Source organism: Oncorhynchus keta, chromosome 4 (assembly GCF_023373465.1).
Source record: "Oncorhynchus keta strain PuntledgeMale-10-30-2019 chromosome 4, Oket_V2, whole genome shotgun sequence".
NCBI lineage: Eukaryota > Metazoa > Chordata > Actinopteri > Salmoniformes > Salmonidae > Oncorhynchus > Oncorhynchus keta.
This window is the reverse complement of record NC_068424.1, coordinates 83,534,097-83,556,173: the sequence shown is the minus strand read 5'-3', so window position 1 is coordinate 83,556,173 and position 22,077 is coordinate 83,534,097. Positions and strand designations below refer to the sequence as shown.

Genomic DNA, 22,077 nt, shown 5'->3' with positions numbered 1-22,077 from the left:
TCATGTGACGTTCAGCCGGTTGAGGTGATCGTGCCATGGAAGGACCCACTAGGCACAGACGTCAGTTCAACGTCTAGTTTTGATCTACATTTAGTTAGCTTGTCTTACTAATGTGAATTCAATGTGAAATCAACAAAGAAATTCACCATGTCTTTGAATTTAGGTTCAAAGTTGGGTAAAAAAAAAGAAAAATCTTTCCTTTTTTATAATTCCAAATCAGTTATCCACATTGATTGAACGTCATCATGTTTTGGACAACAGAGGGTTTCAGTAGGTTCTGCTCAGAGGGAGGGAGGGGGCTCCTCACTGGACAACAGAGGGTTTCAGTAGGTTCTGATTGGAGGGAGGGAGGGAGGGGCTCCTCACTGGACAACAGAGGGTTTCAGTAGGTTCTGGGAGGGAGGGAGGGGCTCCTCACTGGACAACAGAGGGTTTCAGTAGGTTCTGCTCAGAGGGAGGGAGGGGGCTCCTCACTGGACAACAGAGGGTTTCAGTAGGTTCTGCTCAGAGGGAGGGAGGGAGGGGGCTCCTCACTGGACAACAGAGGGTTTCAGTAGGTTCTGCTCAGAGGGAGGGAGGGGGAGGGGCTCCTCACTGGACAACAGAGGGTTTCAGTAGGTTCTGCTCAGAGGGAGGGAGGGAGGGGGCTCCTCACTGGACAACAGAGGGTTTCAGTAGGTTCTGATTGGAGGGAGGGAGGGAGGGGGCTCCTCACTGGACAACAGAGGGTTTCAGTAGGTTCTGCTCAGAGGGAGGGAGGGGGCTCCTCACTGGACAACAGAGGGTTTCAGTAGGTTCTGATTGGAGGGAGGGAGGGAGGGAGGGGGCTCCTCACTGGACAACAGAGGGTTTCAGTAGGTTCTGCTCGGAGGGAGGGAGGGAGGGGGCTCCTCACTGGACAACAGAGGGTTTCAGTAGGTTCTGCTCGGAGGGAGGGAGGGAGGGGCTCCTCACTGGACAACAGAGAGTTTCAGTAGGTTCTGATTGGAGGGAGGGAGGGAGGAGCTCCTCACTGGACAACAGAGGGTTTCAGTAGGTTCTGATTGGAGGGAGGGAGGGGGGGCTCCTCACTGGACAACAGAGGGTTTCAGTAGGTTCTGCTCAGAGGGAGGGAGGGAGGGGCTCCTCACTGGACAACAGAGGGTTTCAGTAGGTTCTGCTTGGAGGGAGGGAGGGAGGGAGGGGGCTCCTCACTGGACAACAGAGGGTTTCAGTAGGTTCTGCTCGGAGGGAGGGAGGGAGGGGGCTCCTCACTGGACAACAGAGGGTTTCAGTAGGTTCTGCTCATAGAGGGAGGGAGGGAGGGGGCTCCTCACTGGACAACAGAGGGTTTCAGTAGGTTCTGCTCAGAGGGAGGGGGCTCCTCACTGGACAACAGAGGGTTTCAGTAGGTTCTGCTAGGGAGGGAGGGAGGGGGCTCCTAAATGGACAACAGAGGGTTTCAGTAGGTTCTGCTCGGAGGAGGGAGGGAGGGGGCTCCTCGCTGGACAACAGAGGGTTTCAGTAGGTTCTGCTCGGAGGGAGGGGGGAGGGGGCTCCTCGCTGGACAACAGAGGGTTTCAGTAGGTTCTGATTGGAGGGAGGGAGGGAGCTCCTCACTGGACAACAGAGGGTTTCAGTAGGTTCTGATTGGAGGGAGGGAGGGGCTCCTCACTGGACAACAGAGGGTTTCAGTAGGTTCTGCTCAGAGGGAGGGAGGGGGCTCCTCACTGGACAACAGAGGGTTTCAGTAGGTTCTGATTGGAGGGAGGGAGGGAGGGAGGGAGGGGGCTCCTCACTGGACAACAGAGGGTTTCAGTAGGTTCTGCTCAGAGGGAGGGAGGGGGCTCCTCACTGGACAACAGAGGGTTTCAGTAGGTTCTGCTCGGAGGGAGGGAGGGAGGGGGCTCCTCACTGGACAACAGAGAGTTTCAGTAGGTTCTGATTGGAGGGAGGGAGGGAGCTCCTCACTGGACAACAGAGGGTTTCAGTAGGTTCTGATTGGAGGGAGGGAGGGGGCTCCTCACTGGACAACAGAGGGTTTCAGTAGGTTCTGCTTGGAGGGAGGGAGGGGGCTCCTCACTGGACAACAGAGGGTTTCAGTAGGTTCTCCTTGGAGGGAGGGAGGGAGGGAGGGAGGGAGGGAGGGAGGGAGGATGGGCTCCTCACTGGACAACAGAGGGTTTCAGTAGGTTCTGCCTCAGAGGGAGGGAGGGGGGGCTCCTCACTGGACAACAGAGGGTTTCAGTAGGTTCTGCTCAGAGGGAGGGAGGGAGGGGGCTCCTCACTGGACAACAGAGGGTTTCAGTAGGTTCTGCTCAGAGGGAGGGAGGGAGGGGGCTCCTCACTGGACAACAGAGGGTTTCAGTAGGTTCTGCTCAGAGGGAGGGAGGGAGGGGCTCCTCACTGGACAACAGAGGGTTTCAGTAGGTTCTGCTCAGAGGGGGAGGGAGGGGCTCCTCACTGGACAACAGAGGGTTTCAGTAGGTTCTGCTCAGAGGAGGGAGGGAGGATGGGCTCCTCACTGGACAACAGAGGGTTTCAGTAGGTTCTGCTCAGAGGGAGGGAGGGAGGGGCTCCTCACTGGACAACAGAGGGTTTCAGTAGGTTCTGCTCAGAGGGAGGGAGGGGCTCCTCACTGGACAACAGAGGGTTTCAGGGTTTTGCTCGGAGGGAGGGGGCTCCTCACTGGACAACAGAGGGTTTCAGTAGGTTTTGCTCGGGGAGGGAGGGGCTCCTCACTGGACAACAGAGGGTTTCAGTAGGTTCTGCTTGGAGGGAGGGAGGGAGGGGGCTCCTCACTGGACAACAGAGGGTTTCAGTAGGTTCTGCTCAGAGGGAGGGAGGGAGGGGGCTCCTCACTGGACAACAGAGGGTTTCAGTAGGTTCTGCTCAGAGGGAGGGGAGGGAGGGGGGGCTCCTCACTGGACAACAGAGGGTTTCAGTAGGTTCTGCTCAGAGGGAGGGAGGGAGGGGCTCCTCACTGGACAACAGAGGGTTTCAGTAGGTTCTGCTCAGAGGAGGGAGGGAGGGGGGCTCCTCACTGGACAATGTTTCAGTCTGCTCAGAGGGAGGGGAGGGAGAGGGCCCTCACTGGACAACAGAGGGTTTCAGTAGGTTCTGCTCAGAGGGAGGGAGGGAGGGATCCTCACTGGACAACAGAGGGTTTCAGTAGGTTCTGCTCAGAGGGAGGGAGGGAGGGAGGGGGCTCCTCACTGGACAACAGAGGGTTTCAGTAGGTTCTGCTCAGAGGGAGGGAGGGAGGGAGGGGGCTCCTCACTGGACAACAGAGGGTTTCCTGGTTCTGCTCAGAGGGAGAGGATGGGCTCCTCACTGGACAACAGAGGGTTTCAGTAGGTTCTGCTCAGAGGGAGGGAGGGAGCTCCTCACTGGACAACAGAGGGTTTCAGTAGGTTCTGCTCAGAGGGAGGGAGGGAGGTTGGCTTTCACTGGACAACAGAGGGTTTCAGTAGGTTCTGCTCAGAGGAGGGAGGGAGGGGGCTCCTCACTGGACAACAGAGGTTTGTAGGTTCTGTAGTTCCTCACTGATGCAGAGGGTTTCAGTAGGTTCTGCTCAGAGGGAGGGAGTGGGCTTCACTGGACAACAGAGGGTTTCAGTAGGTTCTGCTCAGGTTACTGGACAACAGAGGGTTTCAGTAGGTTCTGCTCAGAGGGGAGGGAGGGAGGGGCTCCTCACTGGACAACAGAGGGTTTCAGTAGGTTCTGCTCAGAGGGAGGGAGGGAGGCTCCTCACTGGACAACAGAGGGTTGTCTTCTGCTCGGAGGGAGTAGGGGGCTCCTCACTGGACAACAGAGGGTTTCAGTAGGTTCTGCTCAGAGGGAGGGACTCCTCACTGGACAACAGAGGGTTTCAGTAGGTTCTGCTCAGAGGAGGCTCCTCACTGGACATTTCAGTAGGTTCTGCTCAGAGGGAGGGAGGGAGGGAGGGGGCTCCTCACTGGACAACAGAGGGTTTCAGTGGTTTGCTCAGAGGTGGGAGTGGGCTAATCACTGGACAACAGAGGGTTTACAGCTGCTAAAGGAGAGGGAGGGGGCTAATCACTGGAGAACAGAGGGTTTCAGTAGGTCCCAGAGGGCTAGGGAGGGAGGGGCTCACTCACTGGACAACAGAGGGTTTCAGTAGGTTCTGCTCGGAGGATCCCTCACTGGACAACCACCTGTTTCCTGGTTCTGCTCAGAGGAGGGAGGGCTCCTCTGGACCAGAGGGTTTCTAGGTTCTGCTCAGAGGGAGGGAGGGAGGGGCTCCAACTGGACAACAGAGGGTTTCAGTAGGTTCTGCTCAGAGGGAGGGAGTCCTCGCTGGAACAGAGGGTTTCAGTTTCTGCTGTTCAGGGAGGGGCTCCTCAGAATAAGAGGGTTTCAGTTTTCTGCTCAGAGGGAGGAGGTGTTGACAACAGATTTGTAGGTTCTGCTAAGGGGGAGGGAATGTCCTCACTGGACAACAGAGGGTTCAGTAGGTTCTGCTCAGAGGGAGGGATGGAGTGGGTAATACTGGACAACAGAGGTTTCAGTAGATTCTGTTCAGAGGGAGGGAGGGAGTGGGCTCCTCACTGGACAACAGAGGGTTTCAGTGGGAGCTCAGAGGGAGGGATATTCCTCACTGGACATAGGGTTTCAGTAGGTTCTGCTCAGAGGGAGGGAGGGAGGGGGCTCCTCACTGGACAACAGAGGGTTTCATAGGTTCTGCTCAGAGGGAGGTCCTCACTGGACAACAGGAGTTTCAGTAGGTTCTGCTCAGAGGGAGGGAGGGAGGGGCTCCTCACTGGACAACAGAGGGTTTCAGTAGGTTCTGCTCAGAGGGAATCCTCACTGAATAGAGGTTTCAGTAGGTTCTGCTCAGAGGGAGGGAGGGATCCTCACTGGACAACAGAGGGTTTCAGTAGGTTCTGCTCAGAGGGAATGTGGGCTCCTCACTGGACAACAGAGGGTTTCAGTAGGTTCTGCTCAGAGGGAATAGGGAGGGGCTCCTCACTGGACAACAGAGGGTTTCAGTAGGTTCTGCTCAGAGGGAGGGAGGGAGGGGGCTCCTCACTGGACAACAGAGGGTTTCAGTAGGTTCTGCTCGGAGGGAGGGATATTCAGAGGGGCTCCTCACTGGACAACAGAGGGTTTCAGTAGGTTCTTCAGAGGGAGGGAATATCACTGGACAACAGAGGGTTTCAGTAATTCTGCTCAGAGGAGGGAGGGAGGGGCTCCTCACTGGACAACAGATTTCAGAGGTTCTAGTGGAGGGAGGGAGGGAATCCTCACTGGCCAGAGGGTTTCAGTAGGTTCTGCTCGGAGGAGGGAGGGATTGTCCTCACTGGACAACAGTAGATAAACATCAGTAGTTCTGCTCAGATTGGGAGGGAGGGAGGGGGCTCACTGGACAACAGAGGGTTTCAGTAGGATCTGCTCGGAGGGAGGGATAAGGGAGCTCCTCACTGGACAACAGAGGGTTTCAGTAGGTTCTGCTCAGAGGGAGGGAGGGAGGGGCTCCTCAATGGACAACAGAGGGTTTCAGTAGGTTCTGTCAGGGGAGGGAGTGGGCTCCTCACTGGACAACAGAGGGTTTCAGTTTCTGCTCAGGGGCAGGGGGCTCCTCACTGACAACAGATTTCAGTAGGTTCTGCTCAGAGGGGAGGGAGGGGGCTCCTCACTGGACAACAGAGGGTTTCAGGTTCTGCTCAGAGGGAACAGTGGGCTCCTCACTGGACAACAGAGGGTTTCAGTACCTGCTCGGAGGGAGGGAGGGGCTCCTCACTGGACAACAGAGGGTTTCAGTAGGTTCTGCTCAGAGGGAGGGAGGGAGGGGGCTCCTCACTGGACAACACAGGGTTTCAGTGGTTCTGCTCCAGAGGGAGGGAGGGAGGGGCTCTCACTGGACACAGAGGGTTTCTAGGTTCTGCTCAGAGGGAGGGAGGGAGGGCTCCTCACTGGACAACAGAGGGTTTCAGTAGGTTCTGCTCAGAGGGAGGGAGGGAGGGAGGGCTCCTCACTGGACAACAGAGGGTTTCAGTAGGTTCTGCTCAGAGGGAGGGAGGGGGCTCCTCACTGGACAACAGAGGGTTTCAGTAGGTTCTGCTCGGAGGGAGGCTCCTCACTGGACAACAGAGGGTTTCAGTAGGTTCTGCTCAGAGGGAGGGAGGGGGGAGGGGGGGCTCCTCACTGGACAACAGAGGGTTTCAGTAGGTTCTGCTCAGAGGGAGGGAGGGAGGGGGCTCCTCACTGGACAACAGAGGGTTTCAGTAGGTTCTGCTCAGAGGGAGGGAGGGGGGCTCCTCACTGGACAACAGAGGGTTTCAGTAGGTTCTGCTCAGAGGGAGGGAGGGGGGGGGCTCCTCACTGGACAACAGAGGGTTTCAGTAGGCTTCTGCTGGAGGGAGGGAGGGAGGGAGGGGCTCCTCGCTGGACAACAGAGGGTTTCAGTAGGTTCTGCTCGGAGGGAGGGAGGGAGGGGGCTCCTCTGGACAACAGAGGGTTTCAGTAGGTTCTGCTCAGAGGGAGGGAGGGAGGGGGGCTCCTCACTGGACAACAGAGGTAGGTTCTGCTTACGGAGGGAGGGAGGGAGGGAGGGGCTCCTCGCTGGACAACAGAGAGTTTCAGTAGGTTCTGCTCGGAGGGAGGGAGGGAGGGGCTCCTCACTGGACAACAGAGAGTTTCAGTAGGTTCTGCTCGGAGGGAGGGAGGGAGGGGGCTCCTCTGGAACAGAGGGTTTCAGTAGGTTCTGCTCAGAGGGAGGGGAGGGAGGGGGCTCCTCACTGGACAACAGAGGGTTTCAGTAGGTTCTGCTCGGAGGGGGCCCCTCACTGGACAACCACTAGGCTACCTGCTCGGAGGGGAGGGAGGGGCTCCCCTCACTGGACAACAGAGGGTTTCAGTAGGTTCTGCTCGGGGCTCCTCACTGGACAACAACCAGTAGGTTCTGCTCGGAGGGAGGGAGGGAGCTCCTCACTGGACAACAGAGAGGCATCAGTACAGAAATACTCTCCTCAAATCCTCACTGGACAACAGAGGGTTTCAGTAGGTTCTGCTCGGAGGGGGAGGGGCTTTCACTGGACAACAGAGGGTTTCAGTAGGTTCTGCTCGGAGGGAGGGGGCTCCTCACTGGACAACAGAGGGTTTCAGTAGGTTCTCGATGTCATAAGGTGAATGCACCAATTTGTAAGTCGCTCTGGATAAGAGCGTCTGCTAAATGACTTAAATGTTAAATGTTCTCCTCGGAGGGAGGGAGGGAGGGAGGGAGGGGGCTCCTCGCTGGACAACAGAGGGTTTCAGTAGGTTCTGCTCGGAGGGAGGGGGCTCCTCACTGGACAACAGAGGGTTTCAGTAGGTTCTGCTCGGAGGGAGGGAGGGGGCTCCTCACTGGACAACAGAGGGTTTCAGTAGGTTCTACTCGGAGGGAGGGAGGGGGCTCCTCACTGGACAACAGAGGGTTTCAGTAGGTTTTGCTCGGAGGGAGGGGGCTCCTCACTGGACAACAGAGGGTTTCAGTAGGTTCTGATCGGAGGGAGGGGGCTCCTCACTGGACAACAGAGGGTTTCAGTAGGTTCTGCTCGGAGGGAGGGAGGGGGCTCCTCACTGGACAACAGAGGGTTTCAGTAGGTTCTGCTCGGAGGGAGGGAGGGGCTCCTCACTGGACAACAGAGGGTTTCAGTAGGTTCTGCTCGGAGGGAGGGAGGGAGCTCCTCACTGGACAACAGAGAGTTTCAGTAGGTTCTCCTCGGAGGGAGGGAGGGGGCTCCTCACTAGACAACAGAGGGTTTCAGTAGGTTCTCCTCGGAGGGAGGGGGAGGGGGCTCCTCAAAAACAGAGGGTTTCAGTAGGTTTCATTAATAGGGAGGGAGGGAGGGAGGGGGAGGGGGGAGGATGCACCTCGCTGGACAACAGAGGGTTTCAGTAGGTTCTCCTTGGAGGGAGAGAGGGGGCTCCTCGCTGGATAACAGAGGGTTTCAGTAGGTTCTGATTGGAGGGAGGGAGGGAGGGAGGGGGCTCCTCACTGGACAACAGAGGGTTTCAGTAGGTTCTGCTTGGAGGGAGGGAGGGAAGGGGTGGGGGAGGGGGGAGGATGCTCCTCGCTGGACAACAGAGGGTTTCAGTAGGTTCTGATTGGAGGGAGGGAGGGGGCTCCTCGCTGGATAACAGAGGGTTTCAGTAGGTTCTGCTTGGAGGGAGGGAGGGAGGGAGGGGGGGGGATGCTCCTTGCTGGATAACAGAGGGTTTCAGTAGGTTCTGATTGGAGGGAGGGAGGGGGCTCCTCGCTGGATAACAGAGGGTTTCAGTAGGTTCTGATTGGAGGGAGGGAGGGAGGGGGCTCCTCGCTGGATAACAGAGGGTTTCAGTAGGTTCTGCTTGGAGGGAGGGAGGGAAGGGATGGGGGAGGGGGGGGATGCTCCTCGCTGGACAACAGAGGGTTTCAATAGGTTCTGCTCGGAGGGAGGGAGGGGGCTCCTGCTGGACAACAGAGGGTTTCAATAGGTCCTGGGAGGGAGAGGGGGCTCCTCGCTGGATAACAGAGGGTTTCAGTAGGTCCTGCTACGCTGGTATGCAATGTATCATCGCTCGGACACGGGTGAGTGACCCGTGACACGACATGTCACACTATCGTCTAGTACATGTAGCAGGGATGTAGAGATCAAGGCAGGGAGGAGAGGGATGGAAGCTTTCCCTGTTTAGAAAGAGAGATGGGGAGAAAGACTGCCATTCTTCTCTATGCCTGCAGTAGTAGCCTGCAGTAGTGTCTGAACTTGTCTGTGTTGTTGTTTTTTCACTAGGATAATATTTAACATTTTCAAAACTCTTTTTGAGAGAAACAAGGTTTGTTTGTAGTTCCTCTGATGCTGAGAGTATAGTCTTCTGGTTACTGTAGCCGGGTTACTGTAGCCTGGTTACTGTAGCCTGGTTACTGTAGCCTGGTTACTGTAGTTATCAGCATTTTACTTTATTGCACGAGACTCCTCACCTATGCTCCTGGCTCTCCGTATGCTATAGGCTACACCTAGTTGTCTTTAGCATGGGTGTACACATACACACACACACACACACACACACACACACACACACACACACACACACACACACACTGTAAGGAGGCTGCTGCATTTGTCCATCCAGGCCATGTTGTTCACTGTGTTTCTCAATGTGTGCTAATCATTAACATTTACAGCCTAAAGGAGAGGAGATAATCACAAGAGAGAGAGAGAGAGAGCAGTAGTCCCAGCAGCAGGCTAAAGTCTCACCTAGACTCCAGTTCAGTTCTCTCCACATCCCTCTAGAACAACCACCTGTTACCTGGCTCTCTCTCTCTCCGTCTGTCTTTACCCAACTAAGGAACGTGGGCCGGTAAGTCTGAGCTTTGAACACTTTGTTTGTGTTCATTAGAATAATATTTGTTTTCTTCTACACTTGGATGTGTTGATGTGATTTGTGAGTAATGAGAGTAATGTTCAGAGTAATGTGTTCAGAGTAATATTCAGAGTAATGTGTGAGAGTAATATTCAGAGTAATGTGTGAGAGTAATATTCAGAGTAATGTGAATAAGGTCATTGGGGTTTTAGTGGGAGAGTAATGTGAATTCATTGGGGTTTTAGTGGGAGAGTAATATTCAGAGTAATGTGAAATATTCAGGTCATTGGGGTTTTAGTGGGAGAGTAATATTCAGAGTAATGTGAATAAGGTCATTGGGGTTTTAGTGGGAGAGTAATATTCAGAGTAATGTGTGAGAGTAATATTCAGAGTAATGTGAATAAGGTCATTGGGGTTTTAGTGGGAGAGTAATATTCAGAGTAATGTGAATAAGGTCATTGGGGTTTTAGTGGGAGAGTAATATTCAGAGTAATGTGAATAAGGTCATTGGGGTTTTAGTGGGAGAGTAATATTCCGAGTAATGTGTGAAATTTCCAGTAATGAATAAGGTCATTGGGGTTTTAGTGGGAGAGTACTATTCAGAGTAATGTGTGAGAGTAATATTCAGAGTAATGTGAATAAGGTCATTGGGGTTTTAGTGGGAGTAATATTCAGAGTAATGTGAATAGGGTCATTAGAGTTTTAGTGGGAGAGTAATATTCAGAGTAATGTGTGAGAGTAATATTCAGAGTAATGTGAATAGGGTCATTAGAGTTTTAGTGGGAGAGTAAGTGGGAGAGTGGCCATCGTCATGTGGTGGATTGTGGGATTGTTCTGTGATACAGTAGATAAACATAGTAGTTCTAATTGAGCTCATCGTTGATACACTCTTCTTGTAGAATAACAAATTAATCAATTTAACCAGGCAAGTCAGTTCAGAACAAATTCTTATTTTACAATGGCGGCTTACCGTGGAACAGTGGGTTGGTTAACAGCCTTGTTCAGGGGCAGAATGACAGATTTATACCCTGTCAGCTCAGGGATCTGTTCTAGCAACCTTTGGTTACCGATCCAACACTCTAACCACTAGGCTACCTGCTGGTTACTGACCCAACACTCTAACCACTAGGCTACCTGCTGGTTACTGACCCAACGCTCTAACCACTAGGCTACCTGCTGGTTACTGACCCAACGCTCTAACCACTAGGCTACCTGCTGGTTACTGACCCAACACTCTAACCACAAGGCTACCTGCTGGTTACTGACCCAACGCTCTAACCACTAGGCTACCTGCTGGTTACTGACCCAACGCTCTAACCACTAGGCTACCTGCTGGTTACTGACCCAACGCTCTAACCACTAGGCTACCTGCTGGTTACTGACCCAACACTCTAACCACTAGGCTACCTGCCGCCCCTCCACTCTAACCACTAGGCTACCTGCCGCCCTTCCACTCTAACCACTAGGCTACCTGCTGGTTACTGACCCAACGCTCTAACCAGTAGGCTACCTGCCGCCCTTCCACTCTAACCACTAGGCTACCTGCCGCCCCTCCACTCTAACCACTAGGCTACCTGCCGCCCCTCCACTCTAACCACTAGGCTACCTGCCGCCCTCCACTCTAACCACTAGGCTACCTGCCACCCCTCCACTCTAACCACTAGGCTACCTGCCGCCCCTCCGCTCTAACCACTAGGCTACCTGCCGCCCCTCCACTCTAACCACTAGGCTACCTGCCGCCCTCCACTCTAACCACTAGGCTACCTGCCGCCCTCCACTCTAACCACTAGGCTACCTGCTGGTTACTGACCCAACGCTCTAACCAGTAGGCTACCTGCCGCCCCTCCACTCTAACCACTAGGCTACCTGCCGCCCCTCCACTCTAACCACTAGGCTACCTGCCGCCCCATCAGCTGATATGTTTAACACACAGGCATATACAGAAATACTGTATACAAATAGACAAACAATTTGGACAGTTTTTAACATGTAAATTACACATGTTGTATTTATACTGTACGTTATTAATTTAGAACGAGCAATGGCGCATGTACGCAAAGCGTTGTTTTCACATCTGAATTTATGACAGGATACAGAACATGGGTATTACACATCTCTCTGGTTAAACATTGACTCCCGTTTGTTCCTGTAATGACAGCCTTATTTTAATGCCTGGCAATTCAGAGTCTCAGATATGATCTATTTCCAGTCTTATCTGTTTTCTCTCGGTTGTATATGTGTTGGAGGGAATAGCGGTCATATCGGACTACTTCCTTACAGTAAATAAGACAAACAAATTGGAGTGAGACCCGTATTTCTCTTTTTTTTACATTATTAATCTTGTTTCCTCCAAAAATAATTCAATACTATTTCATTAATAGAATGTAACTTTAAAATAACTTGTAGTTTAATATTGAGTATAGGTCGTTATCAATACAACCTTTAGTATAATATTGAGTATAGGTCGTTATCAATACAACTTTTAGTATAATATTGAGTATAGGTCATTATCAATACAACTTTTAGTATAATATTGAGTATAGGTCGTTATCAATACAACTTTTAGTTTAATATTGAGTATAGGTCGTTATCAATACAACTTTAGTTTAATATTGAGTATAGGTCGTTATCAATACAACCTGTAGTATAATATTGAGTATAGGTCGTTATCAATACAACCTGTAGTATAATATTGAGTATAGGTCATTATCAATACAACTTTTAGTATAATATTGAGTATAGGTCGTTATCAATACAACTTTTAGTTTAATATTGAGTATAGGTCGTTATCAATACAACTTTTAGTATAATATTGAGTATAGGTCATTATCAATACAACTTTTAGTATAATATTGAGTATAGGTCGTTATCAATACAACTTTTAGTTTAATATTGAGTATAGGTCGTTATCAATACAACTTTTAGTATAATATTGAGTATAGGTCGTTATCAATACAACTTTTAGTATAATATTGAGTATAGGTCGTTATCAATACAACTTTTTTAAGGTTAGTATCACACCTCATGTAGACTAGTCCATAGGCCTATATGTTTTCGATAAGGTTAGTATCACACCTCATGTAGACTAGTCCATAGTCCTATAAGGTTAGTATCACACCTCATGTAGCCTAGCCCATAGGCCTGTATGTTTTAATAAGGTTAGTATCACACCTCATGTAGACTAGTCCATAGTCCTATAAGGTTAGTATCACACCTCATGTAGACTAGCCCATAGGCCTATATGTTTTAATAAGGTTAGTATCACACCTCATGTAGTCTAGTCCATAGGCCTATATGTTTTAATAAGGTTAGTATCACACCTCATGTAGACTAGCCCATAGGCCTATATGTTTTAATAAGGTTAGTATCACACCTCATGTAGTCTAGTCCATAGGCCTATATGTTTTCGATAAGGTTAGTATCACACCTCATGTAGACTATTCCATAGGCCTATATGTTTTCGATAAGGTTAGTATCACACCTCATGTAGACTATTCCATAGGCCTATATGTTTTCGATAAGGTTAGTATCACACCTCATGTAGCCTAGCCCATAGGCCTATATGTTTTTGATAAGGTTTGTATCACAACTAAAGTAGCCAAATAACTTGGTAAAATGAGGCACATGAATCCGCTTTACAAGGGGTGCAGAGCCTAACTGGGGGTGCAGAGCCTAACTGGGGGTGCAGAGCCTAACTGGGGGTGCAGAGTCTAACTGGGGGTGTAGAGCCTAACTGGGATACATGAATCCACTTTACAAGGGGTGTAGAGCCTAACTGGGGGTGCAGAGCCTAACTGGGGGTGCAGAGCCTAACTGGGGGTGCAGAGCCTAACTGGGGGTGCAGAGCCTAACTGGTATACATGAATCCACTTTACAAGGGGTGTAGAGCCTAACTGGGGGTGCAGAGTCTAACTGGGGGTGTAGAGCCTAACTGGTATACATGAATCCACTTTACAAGGGTGCAGAGCCTAAATGGGGGTGCAGAGCCTAACTGGGGGTGCAGAGCCTAACTGGTATACATGAATCCGCTTTACAAGGGTGTAGAGCCTAACTGGGGTGCAGAGCCTAACTGGGGGTGCAGAGTCTAACTGGGGGTGTAGAGCCTAACTGGTATACATGAATCCACTTTACAAGGGGTGTAGAGCCTAACTGGGGGTGCAGAGCCTAACTGGGGGTGCAGAGCCTAACTGGGGGTGCAGAGCCTAACTGGGGGTGTAGAGCCTAACTGGGGGTGCAGAGCCTAAATGGGGGTGCAGAGCCTAACTGGGGGTGCAGAGCCTAACTGGGGGTGTAGAGCCTAACTGGTATACATGAATCCACTTTACAAGGGGTGCAGAGCCTAAATGGGGGTGCAGAGCCTAACTGGGGGTGCAGAGCCTAACTGGGGGTGCAGAGCCTAACTGGGGGTGTAGAGCCTAACTGGTATACATGAATCCACTTTACAAGGGGTGCAGAGCCTAAATGGGGGTGCAGAGCCTAACTGGGGGTGCAGAGCCTAACTGGGGGTGCAGAGCCTAACTGGGGGTGCAGAGCCTAACTGGGGGTGTAGAGCCTAACTGGGGTGCAGAGCCTAACTGGGGGTGCAGAGTCTAACTGGGGGTGTAGAGCCTAACTGGGGGTGCAGAGCCTAACTGGGGGTGCAGAGCCTAACTGGGGGTGCAGAGCCTAACTGGGGGTGCAGAGCCTAACTGGGGGTGTAGAGCCTAACTGGGGGTGCAGAGCCTAACTGGGGGTCCAGAGCCTAACTGGGGGTGCAGAGCCTAACTGGGGGTGCAGAGCCTAACTGGGGGTGCAGAGCCTAACTGGGGGTGTAGAGCCTAACTGGGGGTGCAGAGCCTAACTGGGGTGCAGAGCCTAACTGGGGGTGCAGAGCCTAACTGGGGGTGCAGAGCCTAACTGGGGTGCAGAGCCTAACTGGGGGTGCAGAGCCTAACTGGGGGTGCAGAGCCTAACTGGGGGTGCAGAGCCTAACTGGGGGTGCAGAGCCTAACTGGGGGTGCAGAGCCTAACTGGGGGTGCAGAGCCTAACTGTTATACATAAACAGCATGTGAGTTTCCAGTTTGGGGAACATCCTTTTCACCATAAAAATGCGCCTTCATAATAAAAGCATTACATGCGTAATTGCATTTGCGGGGACTTTTGAGAATGGTGTTTTTTAGTCCAAATATTGTTTGATTTGCTTGTCATCTATAGTGGTGATGACAGTAGTCCCGACGGACATGTCGAGCTCTTGCCATAAAACCTTCATCTCTGACGAAGCTAAATGACGCGTGATGTTTGCCTAGCTAGCTAGCTACGTGCCACATGGATAGGCTACTGGCACACATCTGAAAAAACACGTGATCAATTGATGTTCACTGATCACGAAAAGCATTCAGCGAGGCCTACTTGCTGTATAACTCTGACTATAGAGCTAAATGTAGAATAATGGGAAATGTGTAGTTCTGGTCTCTCTGCCCCCCCCAGCAGGCAAATCGAACGCTCTGCATTAAAACCAACTATATACGCTGGGGCGGCAGCGTAGCCTAGTGGTTAGAGAGTTGGACTAGTAACCGGAAGGTTGCGAGTTCAAACCCCCGAGCTGACAAGGTACAAATCTGTCGTTCTGCCCCTGAACAGGCAGTTAACCCACTGTTCCTAGGCCGTCATTGAAAATAAGAATATGTTCTTAACTGACTTGCCTGGTTAAATAAAGGTAAAATTAAAAATAAAATAAAAAAGGTTCTGTATCTAACTATATTGTAAATAGTTATATTGCTGGAGGCTGCACAGGCTTCCCAATTCAGATTGTTTTTGGCATGTCTGATACCTATCTGATATTTTACCTAATGTGTAAACAGCAAAATCACACATGGAATCTGAGCTTTTTACTTCCGATTTATACCACCTCATATGTTATATATATATATATTATATATATATATATATATATATATGTCATATTATACCACCTCATATGTAGATCTGAATCCTGACACAAACCCCCTCCTCCATATGTGACCTCTCTCTGGATTATAGAGATCAGATGTTTTTGCTCTGATGTGTGTGTGTGTGTGTGGGGGGGGGATACAATACCTGCTGTGACCATGACAACCACCCCCCCCCAAAAAAATATAAGGTAACAGTGATGAGCGATGCATCTGTGTGCTACTTGGGTGGTCCTGTAGCTCAGTTGGTAGAGCATGGCGCTTGTAACGCCAGGGTAGTGGGTTCGATCCCCAGGACCACCCATACGTAGAATGTATGCACACATGACTGTAAGTCGCTTTGGATAAAAGCGTCTGCTAAATGGCATATATTATTATTATTATTATTATTATATTACTTCAGAGTCTACATCAGTGTGAATGCACACATCGGTCACATATATGTAAAACTGACTGAGGACAGTCAGAAAAGAAAACACTGGATATAGAAATCAGATTTCAGTTCTTAGAGGCGGCAGGTCGCTTAGCAGTTGGGCCACAGTAACCCCATGTTGGGTTCGAACCCCCGAGATGACGAGGTGAAAAGTCTGTTGATGTACCCTTGAGCAAAGCACTTAACGCTAATTTCTCCCGTATGTCTGCTAAATGACTAAAATGTCAAACGTTAGTGTCGCTGTGTAAACAGCCACCGATTGATTACCTATCTGATTGGCTGAGAAGTTGTTTTGAGTTGTTAAATGTACTTCTATGGTATTTTACGTTCTAATAAGTCATTCTATGGTGTTTTGTGTTCTAATAAGTCATTCTATGGTGTTTTGTGTTCTAATAAGTCATTCTATGGTGTTTTGTGTTCTAATAAGTCATTCTACGGTGTTTTGAGTCGTAAAATGTACTTCTATGGTGTTTTGTGTTCTAATAAGTCATTCTATGGTGTTTTGTGTTCTAATAAGTCATTCTATGGTGTTTTGTGTTCTAATAAGTCATTCTATGGTGTTTTGTGTTCTAATAAGTCATTCTATGGTGTTTTGTGTTCTAATTAGTCATTCTATGGTGTTTTGTGTTCTAATAAGTCATTCTATGGTGTTTTGTGTTCTAATAAGTCATTCTATGGTGTTTTGTGTGTTGTCTGAGTTAGCAGGCCTGTGAAGGATGGAGGGCAGTGTGCTGCTGCTGTGTCTTGTGAGCCTCTTCACTGGAGGTGAGTACCTACCTGGGTCTCTAACCTCTCTCTGTCCCCAATGGCACCTTGTTCCCTAAGTAGAGCCCACAGGAAATACGAGCACTGGTCTAAAGTAGTACACCCTACAGGGGGATAGGGTGTCGTTTAGGATGCATTCCAAGGCTCATGTTGCACTGGCTATTTAACCGCATTCATTTTCTACTTCTAATAATGTCCTGTCTATTCATACAGTGATACTGGTTGTTTAATGGCCGTTTCACAGATAAAGTGGAGGATGTTTAAACTCAATGTCAAATATTATCAATATTAATGTAAAAGTGGGACTCATTTTGGATTTACAGATTATATGATTAAAACTATGACTGCTTTTTATTTCTCTACAGCTCAAAGCCAAAACCAAATCCCGAGCATTACAACAAGTTATGCTCAAATAAAGGAAGACACTCCAATAAGTATGTATTTATTGTACTCGGTAATATGGAAGTTTTTTTTAAAACACAAAATAGTATGTCACTGCATGCTCTTTGTATTATATTGATTTTTGACTCACCTTTTGTCAACCCAACGCTCTCTCTCTCTCTCTCTCTCTCTCTCTCTCTCTCTCTCTGTCTCTCTCTCTGTCTCTCTCTCTCTCTCTCTCTCTGTCTCTCTCTGTCTCTCTCTCTGTCTCTCTCTCTGTCTCTCTCTCTCTCTCTCTCTCTCTCTCTCTCTCTCTCGCTCTCTCTCTCTCTCTCTCTCTGTCTCTCTCTCGCTCTCTCTCTCTCTCTCTCTCTCTCTCTCTCTCTCTCTCTCTCTCTCTCTGTCTCTCTCTCTGTCTCTCTCTCTCTCTCTCTCTCTCTCTCTCTCTCTCTCTCTCTCTCTCTCTCTCTCTCTCTCTCTCTCTCTCTCTCTCTCTCTCTCTCTCTCTCTTTCTCTCTCTCTCTCTCTCTCTCTCTCTCTCTCTCTCTCTCTCTCTCTCTCTCTCTCTCTCTCTCTCTCTCTCTCTCTCTCTCTGTCTCTCTCTCTCTCTCTCTCTCTCTCTCTCTCTCTCTCTCTCTCTCTCTCTCTCTCTCTCTCTCTCTCTCCCTCTATCTCTCTCTCTGTCTCTCTCTCTCTCTCTCTCTCTCTCTCTCTCTCTCTCTCTGTCTCTCTCTCTCTCCTCTCTCTCTCTCTCTCCTCTCTCTCTCTCTCTCTCTCTCTCTCTCTCTCTCTCTCTCTCTCTCCTCTCTCCTCTATCTCTCTCTCTGTCTCTCTCTCTGTCTCTCTCCCTCTATCTCTCTCTCTGTCTCTCTCTCTCTCTCTCTCTCCTCTCTCTCTCTCTCTCTCTCTCTCTCTCTCTCTCTCCCTCTCTCTCTCTCTCTCTCTCTCTCTCTCTCTCTCTCTCTCTCTCTCTCTCTCTCTCTCTCTCTCTCTCTCTCTCTCTCTCTCTCTCTCTGTCTCTCTCTCTCTCTCTCTCTCTCTCTCTCTCTCTCTCTTCAGATGTATTTGCCTTTCAAATAGAAACATACGATCCCGATCCTGTTCCTGACCCACTGACATACATGATTACTGGGCCAAAAGCAAGCTACTTTAATTGCGACGCAAACACAGGGACAGTAACCATCCGGACCCCCTTGGAGAGAGATGATGATGTAAGTCCTCGTCTCCCGTTTTAGTATTTCAGTATTGTTTCAGCCATTTCGGTATTTCAGTATTGTTTCAGCCATTTTAGTATTTCAGTATTGTTTCAGCCATTTTAGTATTTTCAGTATTGTTTCAGCCATTTTAGTATTTTCAGTATTGTTTCAGCCATTTCAGTATTTCAGTATTGTTTCAGCCATTTTAGTATTTCAGTATTGTTTCAGCCATTTCAGTATTTCAGTATTGTTTCAGCCATTTCAGTATTTCAGTATTGTTTCAGCCATTTCAGTATTTCAGTATTGTTTCAGCCATTTCAGTATTTCAGTATTGTTTCAGCCATTTTAGTATTTCAGTATTGTTTCAGCCATTTTAGTATTTCAGTATTGTTTCAGCCATTTTAGTATTTCAGTATTGTTTCAGCCATTTCAGTATTTCAGTATTGTTTCAGCCATTTCAGTATTTCAGTATTGTTTCAGCCATTTCAGTATTTCAGTATTGTTTCAGCCATTTCAGTATTTCAGTATTGTTTCAGCCATTTTAGTATTTCAGTATTGTTTCAGCCATTTTAGTATTTCAGTATTGTTTCAGCCATTTCAGTATTTCAGTATTGTTTCAGCCATTTTAGTATTTCAGTATTGTTTCAGCCATTTTAGTATTTCAGTATTGTTTCAGCCATTTCAGTATTTCAGTATTGTTTCAGCCATTTTAGTATTTCAGTATTGTTTCAGCCATTTCGGTATTTCAGTATTTTATCCTTTATTTTTCCTGACCTGAATCTCTAATTGATTGGCTTGTATTTGTTTAGGACAAGGGTGTATTCTCTATCGGCATTGTGGTTACTGACGCAGATTACACAGTAAGTTCACAATAAAGCCTCTTAACTCTTTTCACAGTCCCCAAATCCAGAACAAATGCAAGAACACGTACGGTATTATATATTGTTGCATGGAACTCTGTTCCATCTCATGTTGCTCAAAGGAACGGCAAACTTAGTTTAACAAAACAGTTAAAGCAACACCTCACGGCACAACGCCTCTCCCCTATTGGACCCAGATAGTTTGTGTGTCTGTATTGGCCTTTTAAAAAAAATAAAAAATAAATCTATGTAGTTTTGTCTTGTCTATTAATGTTCTGTATTATGTCATGTTTTGTGTTGGACCCCAGGAAGAGTAGCTGCTGCTTTTGCAACAGCTAATGGGGATCCTAATGAAATACAGAACATAAAACATTTTTTAACTATATTTTTTAAATGTATTTTATTGTTTTTAACAAATGTATATTTTATAACATGCACAATATATCATGTCATCTTTTTTTTTAGGTTAACAAAGACATTCAGATAATCATAATAGATGCGAACGATAACCAACCCATATTTGAAAATACACCTTACAACGTAAATGTCGAAGAAGTAAGTAAAATGACTAATTTTACATTCCTTTCATAAGAATTTCATTTATATGGTACGTTCAATTAATTTTCCAGCCATAATTAAGAAATTGTGGGAAACTTTAATGAGCCTGTGAAATCATCTAAACAGACAATGGTTTCAAAACTTTTCCGAAAATCTGGTAATTTGTGAAATCTATAGAAACTTTAGTAATTTATAATGACGTTTTAGAAAAGTATTTGTATTGTTTTCATAATTTTTACAGAAAGTATTTTTAGACTATTCTTAGACTTAGAACGTATTTTGTTGTTCCAGCCTAAATAGAAAATGGATTCAATAAAAAACATTCACCCACAATAAAAGTGAAATAAAGTGAAAAAAGTTTTTTAGAATTTTTTTTTGCTAATTTATTGAAAATGAAATACAGAAATATTTAATTTATATAAGTATAAACACCACTGAGTCAATACATGTTAGAATCACCTTTGTCAGTGATTACAGCTGTGAGTGTTTCTGGATAAGAGTGTTCAAAGCTGTCATCAAGGCAAAGGGTGGCAATTTGAAGACTCTCAAATATAAAATATATTTGGATTTGTTTAACACTTTTTTGATTACTACGTAACTCAATATGTATAATTTCATAGTTTTGATGTCTTCACTATTATTGTACAATGTAGATATAATATATATATATATATATATATACTGTGCCTTTGGAAAGTATTCAGACCCCCTTGACTTTTATTTTCTTGACTTTTCTCACATTTCGTTATGTTACAGCCTTATTCTAAAATAGAATACATAAAACAATTCACACAATACACATTCTGTATGCAGTTTGCTGGTAATCCTCAGTGATTTAATTCTCACATCATCCTATAAGACTTAGTATGGAGAATCGACATCTAACCGGGTCCCTTGCTAGTAGCGTATAGTCAGGGATTCATTTTTTGTGCTATACATTTGAAACGGACTTTTCTAAAGTACTATTGTGCCTCCAACTTCCTCGTCCCCCTCTGTCTTTTTATTGTCATTAGAATACTGCCTTGGACTCTGTTCTGTTTCAAGTATATGCCAAAGATGTAGACGCTGGACTTGCTGCTGTTGTAAAGTACCACATTGATGAGGTAAGTATTGCTTTAGGACAGAAAGCTGATTTTCTGTATTGATTCATAAGTGAACCTGATGCAAAACATCAACAGTGAACTTAGAACCAAGTTACACCCCCATTAGAACCAAGTTACACCCCCATTAGAACCAAGTTACACCCCCATTAGAACCAAGTTACACCCCCATTAGAACCAAGTTACACCCCCATTAGAACCAAATTACACCCCATTAGAACCAAGTTACACCCCATTAGAACCAAGTTACACCCCCATTAGAACCAAGTTACACCCCATTAGAACCAAATTACACCCCCATTAGAACCAAGTTACACCCCCATTAGAACCAAGTTACACCCCCATTAGAACCAAATTACACCCCCATTAGAACCAAGTTACACCCCCATTAGAACCAAATTACACCCCCATTAGAACCAAGTTACACCCCCATTAGAACCAAGTTACACCCCCATTAGAACCAAGTTACACCCCCATTAGAACCAAGTTACACCCCCATTAGAACCAATTTACACCCCCATTAGAACCAAGTTACACCCCCATTAGAACCAAGTTACACCCCCATTAGAACCAAGTTACACCCCCATTAGAACCAAATTACACCCCCATTAGAACCAAGTTACACCCCCATTAGAACCAAATTACACCCCCATTAGAACCAAAATTAGAACGGGCTATGTGCCTCGTTATATCAACTCCATGTATTTAAACCCAACTCTCTCCTGGATTCTAGGCTAGTCCGAGTGATGGACTAAATCATTTTACTATCAATGAGAATAATGGCGAAGTCAAACTGGTTAAACAACTGAATTTCACAAGTTTGAGCACTTTCTACAGGCTCAAGATCAACGCCACTGTAAGTAGCCCATGTCGACACTCTATTCACTGTTCTTCACTTATTGGAAAGGTTTTTTTCTTCTCTCTGTTCCTGACTAACAAGCATGTTCTTTCTGGAATTGATCATGTTTTTCCGATCCAGTTGTGGACTTAATCTGAGAAACTGTCTTATTAAATGTGTTGTTGTTGTTGTTGTTGTTGTTTGTTGTGTGTTTCTGATTGTGCTTCACAGGATGGTGGAGGCCCTGTGTATAATGAACCTAACCCTGTTCATCAGTCCAACATTGCTTTTGCTTTCATCACCGTGGTGGACGTCCCAGACATGGATCCACGGTTTCTAAGTACTCCTTACGCGACTACTGTCACTGAGCATTCTCCCGTGGTGAGTCAGGTGTTGCCCAAAACGGGGCGCTTTATTTTTAGTTCGTAGTTCGACCGACCTCAGAATAGCAAACAACGTTCACATCGTGTTTTCTACCAACTGCGAAGTCCTTTTACAATTTGTTTATCGTTGTTGCTAGTTGCTGTATTGTCGTACACATACATCTTCCTAAATAGAAAAACAATTGTTGAAGCAAAGGTATGGACCAATAAAGTTCCAAATGGTACCATTTCCCCTACTTGGTGTTAGACTTTGGATCAGGACCATTTACTACCTTTGATCAGGGCCATTTACTACGTTTGATCAGGGCCAT

The 22,077-nt window shown here is 47.6% G+C and overlaps 1 protein-coding gene and 1 non-coding gene across 3 annotated transcripts in view; both read left to right on the top strand.

The window, feature by feature from the left end:
• The first annotated feature begins 9,164 nt into the window (after window positions 1-9,164).
• The window catches only part of cdhr2 (cadherin related family member 2), a 39,136-nt gene continuing 26,223 nt past the window's right edge, over window positions 9,165-22,077 (top strand). The window contains exons 1-9 of one of the 2 annotated variants that reach the window (XM_052517986.1): window positions 9,165-9,321; window positions 16,388-16,450; window positions 16,816-16,884; window positions 17,891-18,042; window positions 18,837-18,887; window positions 19,353-19,442; window positions 20,459-20,548; window positions 21,279-21,401; window positions 21,615-21,764. In XM_052517986.1, coding sequence (XP_052373946.1) covers window positions 16,402-16,450; window positions 16,816-16,884; window positions 17,891-18,042; window positions 18,837-18,887; window positions 19,353-19,442; window positions 20,459-20,548; window positions 21,279-21,401; window positions 21,615-21,764 — 774 coding nt within the window. In that variant the 5' untranslated portion in view covers window positions 9,165-9,321; window positions 16,388-16,401. The remainder of the gene's footprint in view (window positions 9,322-16,387; window positions 16,451-16,815; window positions 16,885-17,890; window positions 18,043-18,836; window positions 18,888-19,352; window positions 19,443-20,458; window positions 20,549-21,278; window positions 21,402-21,614; window positions 21,765-22,077) is intronic. The other variant, XM_052517987.1, reaches the window with a different exon arrangement.
• trnat-ugu (transfer RNA threonine (anticodon UGU)) lies at window positions 15,480-15,555 on the top strand. Its single transcript has one exon. It is a non-coding gene; the product is annotated as a tRNA-Thr (tRNA).